The sequence below is a fragment of the Alexandromys fortis genome, unplaced genomic scaffold (assembly GCF_014885135.2).
Source record: "Alexandromys fortis isolate MF-2015 unplaced genomic scaffold, M_Fortis_MF-2015_v1.1 scaffold_64, whole genome shotgun sequence".
NCBI classification, from domain to species: Eukaryota; Metazoa; Chordata; class Mammalia; order Rodentia; family Cricetidae; genus Alexandromys; species Alexandromys fortis.
This window is the reverse complement of record NW_026067976.1, coordinates 8,736,218-8,744,842: the sequence shown is the minus strand read 5'-3', so window position 1 is coordinate 8,744,842 and position 8,625 is coordinate 8,736,218. Positions and strand designations below refer to the sequence as shown.

General features: G+C 39.6%; 1 protein-coding gene across 1 annotated transcript in view; it reads left to right on the top strand.

Moving 5' to 3' along the window:
- Positions 1–8,397, top strand: part of Lurap1l (leucine rich adaptor protein 1 like) — a 47,710-nt gene extending 39,313 nt beyond the window's left edge. Inside the window, exon 2 of the mRNA XM_050157469.1 lies at positions 7,660–8,397. Within this exon, the coding sequence (XP_050013426.1) occupies positions 7,660–8,034 (375 nt within the window). The 3' untranslated portion in view covers positions 8,035–8,397. The remainder of the gene's footprint in view (positions 1–7,659) is intronic.
- Positions 8,398–8,625: the final 228 nt, after the last annotated feature.

Below are 8,625 nucleotides of genomic sequence, written 5' to 3'. Positions count from 1 at the left end.
AAAAAAAAAAAAAAAAAAAAAAAAAAAAAAAAAAAAAAAAAAAAAAAAGAAAGCTAGTTCTAAGACAGGCTCCAAAGCTACAGAGAAATCCTGTCTTGAAAAACCAACCAACTAAACAACCAACCAACCAAACAAACAAACAAACAAACAAAAAAAAAAAAACCTGGTTACTACAGTCACAGAGAAGTAAACCCTGTGACCTAAACCTTATTTGGAAATGCTACTTTAAGGAAAAGATGGATATGGAGAATAATTGATGTTAGTGGAAAACCTTCTGGTCTATGTTCTGTGTGGAGCAGCTTCTCTGTTGTGAATGTGAGGCGTGTTTAACTCACTCTAAAGAAGTTTTGGCTTAGGTAATTTTCAGTCTGTTGTATTAACCTCAGATGTGCTTCAGACAATTGAAAAAGTTGACTTTCAGTCTATTGGAATAGGAAAAAGGTATCAGTTTGAGCACAACCTGATGAGATAAGAAAGAAAAGCTGTGCACCTCTCTTTAGCAAGGGGAAGTCTCACCAGGAGCTGAGAAGTACTCATAAGCTGCCCTTGTCCTGGAACTGGTTTCAGGTTTAGAGAAGTCACACGTGCCTTGTTCAAATAACCGAACTCGGCTGTCTGTGTCATCAAAAGTGTCACTGGTCAGCTGGACTGACGGCAGTGTTTCCTCAGTAATGTGGTCATTGGGGAAATTGCTCAGCTATCAGGCTTTGTGAACAGAGCAAACTATTGTAGTTACAGTTCAGTTCTACCAGAGAGCAATGTAAATGAAGGCTGTCAAAGCTGACAAAGAGTATCAGAGTTCAAAATTAAGCCCTCCCCTTTTCAGTTAGAAACAAATTTTGCTCTAAATTTTGACCCAAACGAGAAAGGTGGTGTGGTCACAGGCATTTCTCCTGAAGGTTCTAAACCAAAGTCACTGCAGGGAAACTTCGTACAGTATCTTCCCAGACTGCAGAGAGACAGCAGTGTCCTCATGGATCTGCTGAGAAAGACAGATAGAAAAATGTGCTGTGTAATACAGCTATCAATAAAGCTCTCAGGCCATCCAACCATGAGTAGGCAGGAAGTCACTTGTGATTCTTAGATCATTACGTGGTGATTCATAGAAGGAGCTGAATTAGGTACCAGAAGGTCACACAATGGAGACGTGCATTTTCTGGATAGCTTATGTCAATATGACCCCACCTAGAGTATTTGAGATGAAGGAATCACAATCAACAAATGACTCTACCAGATTAATGGAGGTGGGCTCAGGCCATTGTGGGTGGCACCCCCTGGGCAGATGGTCCTAGGGTGTGTAAGAAGGAACAGTCCTTGAGAAGTAAGCCTGGAAGCACTCCTCCACGGCATCTGCTTCACTATCTGCCTCCAGATTCCTGCCCTGACTTTCCTTGTTAATAGACTGTGAGTGGAAGTAGAAGGTGAAAACATACCTTTGCTCACCACATTACTTTGGTCGTGGCATTTTATCACAGTAACAGAAGCCCTAAGAAAATGAGTAAGCTAGGCCAAGCTGCTGGAAAAGTAATAGTCCAGGTACCTTCCCAATATCCCTCCAATTCATGCTTAAAGTTTAAATATCTGTAAAATAAGTATGATTTAAAAAGTTGGAAATAAATATGACTCTAACAGAGTGTTGTCGAGAATCATATACTTTCTCCAACTGTAATTGGGCGGTATAAAGAAAGAAAGAGATGTTCATTGCTCCTTCTGGCTGGAAACTAGGCAGAGTATAGCATTAAAGCCCATCTATCCTCTTTCTCTTGTCCCATAGACTTCATGATGAACTTGCAATGAACTTTCCTTTTCCTAATTCATATCATAGCTTTGGCTCTTTCAGGAATCGTATCATGGGTTTTACAGTAGGAATGTGTAACTAGGAGACGGCCTGCTTTGTTTACTGAACTTGGTATTAGTAAATGAAAGGGTGAAAAGATAGAGGTCGTTATGGGAGGTATCTTACCTAGTCCTCAAGCAGGACAAAGCAATGTGAGACATTCCCATTTGGAAGATTCATTCAGCAGGGTCAAGATTCTCTTTGAAAGGAAGGAAGGGCATGAGAGACTTAACCAGTAAAAATATGGCCATGCAAGTATTATAACTCGAGTTCAGTTCCTGGATCTCTTTGTTGAAGGGGAGAACTGAATCCAGCAAGTTACCCTCTGAATTCCACACACACGCACACACGCATGCTGTGACACACATGCTGTGAAACACACATGCTGTGACAGACACATGCCTTTATTTATATGTATTCATCAGACATTTGCACTCACAAAATATAATAAGTATAAAAACATGTTTGCCTGGGAACATAAATATGATATTCATTAAGTTCAAGTGGTGAAGATTCAAATAATTATTTTCACACAATTTCTGATAGGCTAATTATAATTCATGTTGAATTAGAATTTCAGTTTTAACCAAAAGTTTTTTGCTAACGTTTCTTGCTGGAGCTTTTGAGCAAGAATTCACTGACTTCTTATGGCCCATCTGATTTCCTCATAGCAAAAACAATTTAGTTATCACACAGCCTTAAGGAAGACAAAGAATATGGAAGGAAAGTGTGGCAGTTTAGGATCAGTAATGCTTTCTTTAAGAGTAATGCCTGAAATGAAACCACGGTGGGGAATGGAGACAAGCGTCTCAGTGATCAGGATTCTTCTTTATTTCACAGGACTTGCTTTGCTGTCCATACCAAGCCCTGTGGTTCATAGGGAACAGAATAGAAATCCATGATTTTCCTTTGTTTTGGGGAATCTGAAGTCCCACACACCAAGCTTGTTTGACCACAGATCACAGGTAGATCATGTCAAGGGCAGACGTGTACCGTGTGTCGCCTTCCTCTTACATCACCATTTTGAAGATCAGTTTGCTAACTTTGAGAGAATATTACTTTTGTTTATGCATATGGCTGTTTTTCTTGCTTGTGTGCCCATGCACCACTTGCAGGCCTAGTGCCCTCAGATCCCCTGGAATTGGAGTTAGAGACGGTTGTAAGTCACCCTGTGGATGTTGGGAATTGAAATCCAGTCCTCTGCAAGGGCAGCCCCATTCTCTCAGTTATTGAACCATCTCTCCAGCCTCCTCAGTTATTTGGTTAATTGAAAATGCAACTGTGTTCTTCCTTGGATTCCATCATGCTAATTCATGACTGGTTCCTTTCTCGTGAGAAGGACCATGTGGGACCAACAAAATACTCTGGAGAACGTCAGCACATACACTTCATCCAAGTCCGGTGACCTGACTTTGATCCCTGAGACCCACACTGTGGAGAGAGAGGAACAGACTCTAGAATGACTTAAACTCCTGTCTTAGACACTTGTACACCCTCACCCTCTACACAGATAAATACATAAATAAATATACAAATTTTTTTTTAAAAGGATTGTTCGGAAGAGAACAGATCTTGATATTTTTGTTCTTAGGAATAGTTGCTCTTTGTAGATTTTTCATTTCAAATTTTGTACCAACTCAGTCCACCACTTTTTAGAAATTACATGAAGTTTCAGCACTTTCCCCAGAGGCCAAAAACTTACTTGGCACCAACCCGAAGATTAGAAGTCTCAGGGTGAAGGCAAAGCACACAGCAGGAATTGTAAAGATCAGGATAGGGTGTGGGGAGTGAGGAGGGAAAGGGGCCGATACTGGCATGGCTTTGAATCGGTCGGTACAGACACTTTTACTGGGGAGGATAAACGTGGTTTGTTTGGTCTCTTTGTTCAGTTCCTTTCACTGGGTATTTGCAGAACACCTGTGCTGTGCTAGAACAAGTTATCGCCCCTGAGCAAACAGAATCATGTGTGCACTGTGACTCACGGCTTGAAGTCCGCTTCCCTTTGAGATGCTATCTTATACTCTGTAAATTTAAGCTTGGGAGAATCTATACTCAGTGCCAGAGTGCTGAGAATGAATAGAAATAGAAGTATATGCTTGGGAGTGCGTCAGTCCTAGGATGTTTTTTCCTGATGATTTTCCTTCCTTTCAAGCCTTATTACCACCAACCCACACAGAGCTCCAGGCTGCTGACCAAGGGTCCAATCTGGAGCATAACTAGTGTTCAATCATTGGACAAAGCTGGACTGAATAGGTACTATGTGCCAGGCACTGTTCTAGGTCTTAGCAAGTGGTGATGATTAGTCAGACAAAGTCCTCTGTACTCTGAAACCCCTTCATGCACAATTAATAAGCTAATTAACTCTAACAAGTCATAAATATGCAGGAAATGATAGTCATGAAATTCAATCTGTAACTGGACTTGAGGACTGGGCATGATTAATCAGGAATGGGCTTTCCGGTAACATTGAAGCTCAGAGCTTGATGAGGTCCAATTCTCAGTATGCTTAGAATGAAGTCAAGGGGCTCTCAAGACTCCAGCTGAGATCCCCACAGGTTCCTGCCACTGCAGCAAAGCTACACTGTTCTTGGTGCAGTCATCACAAAGACTGAGGTGAATTACAGCATAGAAAGGCGGGGCAACCACTGGAGACAGGAGTAACGTTGTGATTCAGTTTTTGTGGATTGCTCATACTCCCAGGGCTCATCAATACCATAGCCACACCTTCGTTCTGGGAGAAGGCCCTGTGTAACAGACAAGAGCTCCTGGAAGGGACCAGCAGCAGTCAACCACAGAAACCAGCACACCCAGCCATCTGGCAGACACTGTTTACTGCCCTAGAGCACACGGGGTTACATGCTCTTATATTTATAATTATTATCTGCATCAACAGGCTTCAACCACATTACTTTCCTAACCCACCCCATACAATGACTCAATAGCATCTGAATGTTTTGCACATAGAAACATTTTATGGTCAAAAAAAACTTTTGTTTTTTCATAGACTATTTTTTTTTATTCTTATTGCTTGATAAAATTGAAAAATGTGTATGGAATGTTACCACTCTACAAGACCAAAATTGCTGACAAAAAATGTATTCTTAGTACATATTAACCCTTGAATTATTTAGTTTCTGGAAGTGTGAATTTATTAGTGTCTTAAGATATTTCAAAGTTGGGGCATCCAACTTCGGCCTACAGGCCCATGGTATCCAGAGACATTTCTATGAAGCAGGAAATTTCAAAGACAGTTCAGTCATTTTCTGCTGTGTCCTGCAGAATGTCTCGCAGACTCTTTCATGAATCAGGAACCCTGAAAGACCATCTCGCCTTTAGGCAAGTTCAGCAGTCCTCTCTCTGCGGGTTCTCTGTGTCCAGTTTATGCAACAGTCCAGGCAAGAACAGTTTCTTGCCCAAATGGCTATCAAATTCCATAAGGATCCTCTTCGATGCCCATCTTCCTCTTGAAGTAGCTGGTGCTGCCAGGAGCAGACGTGTCTCATTGTCATGAAAAGCCCTAAGTTATTAAAATATTTTAAATGCCATGTTCTGCAGTCTTTGAAAGATATGAAGAATGCCTATCTAACTGAAGTATATCTCTATATATCTAGAAAATCTAACTCACATGGCTGCAAGTTTTACTATTATCAATGATTATCCATTAACAACCTATATTTCCTATTATACATTACATTTTAAATGAACTACACAATTACAATACATTAATCAAGATCAAAAATACATATACATATAACAAAATTGACCATAAAATCCATACCAATGTAAATTATTCATATCTATATCAGTGTGAATTTATTAGTGTCTTAAGATATTTCAAAGATCTAAAATTATGACTAAGTACTTTCTAAAAGTACTTAGGAATGATTTTACAATAGAAAAGAGTGGTATGAATGGCTCTTTAAGGGACTTGTTACTTAATTGAAAAGACCAATGTCTACACACTGATTTGTGGTATCTATCACCAATCAGTCATAGTATAAAACTGCGCAAAACTCAGCAATGTTGTGAGATAGAAACACAAAGCACCATAGAGACCTTATGGATAAGCAGAAGCGACTAGAGTTAGTAACTGGGACAGTCCACTTGAAAGATTGAGAAGACGTTGAGAAATAGAGTGATGATAGACCTAATCAGATCTGGACCCAGTTGGGTGTTTTCCTGGGATAACACACACATATGGGAACAGACGTCTATTGTCCATCTGGGAAGTGGTTGAGAAATGGTCACACTAATCTTGCCCCACAACTCTAATAGGCATGTGAAATGTCTTCAACTTCAGAGGCTTACTGAAGAATTCTGTAGGAGTTTTTCTATACTCACCAGTGAGTGGATTGTGTGCATTGTTGATGATTTGTAAATATTTGCATTATTTGTACTTTGAACTATGTCGATGGCATTTAAGGTATGTGGGTAAATTTGGACACAAGGACTCTCAGAATGCCTTCTTCTTGGTCACAGTCATTACAAAGTCATTGAACCACCATAAAATAATAAGCAACTTGAGGCCTAATGAGTTCATATCCTTCTGTTTGGAAATATCATTGAGACCAATTTTTACCTGTTACTTTTTGTGTGGATTTATCCTTTGTGCCTTTCACTGAGAATATGTAGAAATTGCTTTAATATTTGAGTGAATCCAAGGTATTTTAGAAGCACACTTTGTACTTCCAGTATTGATACTTATATTTTCATTATGTTTTGAAAATTCTACTCTAGAGTGGAACTTTCTTCTTTCTTCTCTCTGTCTCTCTTTCTGTGTCTCTGTCTGTCTCTTTGGGTTGAACCTAGAGCACTTAATTAGGCAAGGGCTCTGTTCGCACATCACTATCCCCAGCTGTTATCTACCGGAGATTTTACCCCTTCCTGTTTGTTCACACATTCACTCAACCCAAAGTTCACCTTCAGTTATGAATTAACTCCCCGGCAGGAAGTCCTTTTGGATGAAAGCAAATTTCTGATGACAATAGGCTTCTTTTTCTTTGTGGTTTGAGTCACTCAAGAATGAATGGTTTTAATAAGTTTAGAGACCTCCATATCTGAATTAGTCCTATCTCTGAAAGAGAATTGGAATGATCAAGTTTTTGGCTTGCTATCCCAAGTGGAAGAATGGGAATCCATTTTCAAACTGTAATGGCTGTGAGTAGGCCCTCTTGTGGCCACACAGGTCCCTGCCTCCCAGTTTGGTTTTCAGAAGCAAATGCATTATCCAGCATTCTTTGTGGAGAGGCAGTCGGAAGGATTGCCAGTCTCTACTGTATTCTTAACATTTCTTTCGGGCAGTTTTTATTTCTTTTTAAAAGAATGTGAAAGTGATATTTCCTGCAGTATATGGTAACTAGGTTTTTCTAATGAATGTTTATTTTTCATAATATTGCTTGGCATGTTATCATTTAATAAGCAGAGGTTTCTATAAAACTAGTGAGGATTCTTTCATTTATCCACTTTGTCAGCCCAGTACCATATAAATATAGATAAGGTATTAGTTTATTCAAAAGAAGAATGCATTTTTTAACGGACAAACTTGCCATTTGAGGGGTGTATTCAATAAGTTTGATTGGAGTTGGAAATTCAGTGGAGCTTAATTTGCTCATGGGTAGAATGATGCATATTGCGGAAGTGAGTTCTTGATTTTGACTTCCACGAGAAGCCATCAGTTCACAAGGAAAATGAAAGAAGAACATTTTTTAAAGAAAATTATGAATTGAAAATTGTGGATTTCAGTACATAAGATAAGCAAATTTGAGATTTTCCTAGAACATAGAATAACTAGTATGTGTTTCTTCTCTTCCTCTCTGTCATAGGTTAACCTCAGAGCCACCGATGTGAGGCTCATGCGCCAGCTGCTCCTCATAAATGAGAGCATCGAGTCCATCAAGTGGATGATTGAGGAAAAGGCCACCATCACCAGCAGAGGCAGCAGTCTCAGTGGCAGCCTGTGCAGCCTGCTGGAGAGTCAGGGTACCTCCTTACATGGCAGCTACAACAGCCTCCATGATGGCAGCGATGGGCTGGATGGCATCTCTGTAGGGAGCTACCTGGACACTCTGGCAGATGATGTACCAGGGCATCAGACCCCTTCAGACTTGGATCAGTTCAGTGACAGCTCCATCATAGAGGACTCACAGGCTCTGCACAAGCATCCCAAGTTGGATTCTGAGTACTACTGCTTTGGCTAATGACCCAGTTTTTTGCATGGGACTAGTGTGCAATTAACTTGTATGTATCCTTCTTCTCTGCTGCTATATTTTTGGTGTGATTTATTTTAATAAGGCAACCTTTTTAAAGAAGCTTATTTTTAAACTGCTTAATGATATTTCTGTTGCTCCTAATATTTCTCATCTAGACTGATTTATTTTTCTCTGTTACATCTTTATTTTTATTTATTATAATAAGCTTTCTCCCCTCTTATAGTAGCACAGATAAGTAGAGGGGAAAGGATAAGCAATAATTGTTTTCGCTTTTGTTTTCAGAGCAAGGGGTCAGGGATTATAAGAAAAACTTTGCTAAATTTTACAATAAACCAAAGTCTGATAACTTCATTTTGCTACTCGTGTCCTTAAGTGATTTGATATTCTTATGTCTCTGAAAATATGAAGATATTTTACTGTTTCTATAATAAGTTGAGCAAAATATTTGGCTAAAGAACACATTAATTCAGAGCCAAAACATGTTAGTGCATAATGAGCAATGCTGTCAGTCACAAGCATCGACGTGATTGGCATTTGGAACATGCTAACTGCGTAGACTTGGGTCAGTCCACTCGTGTT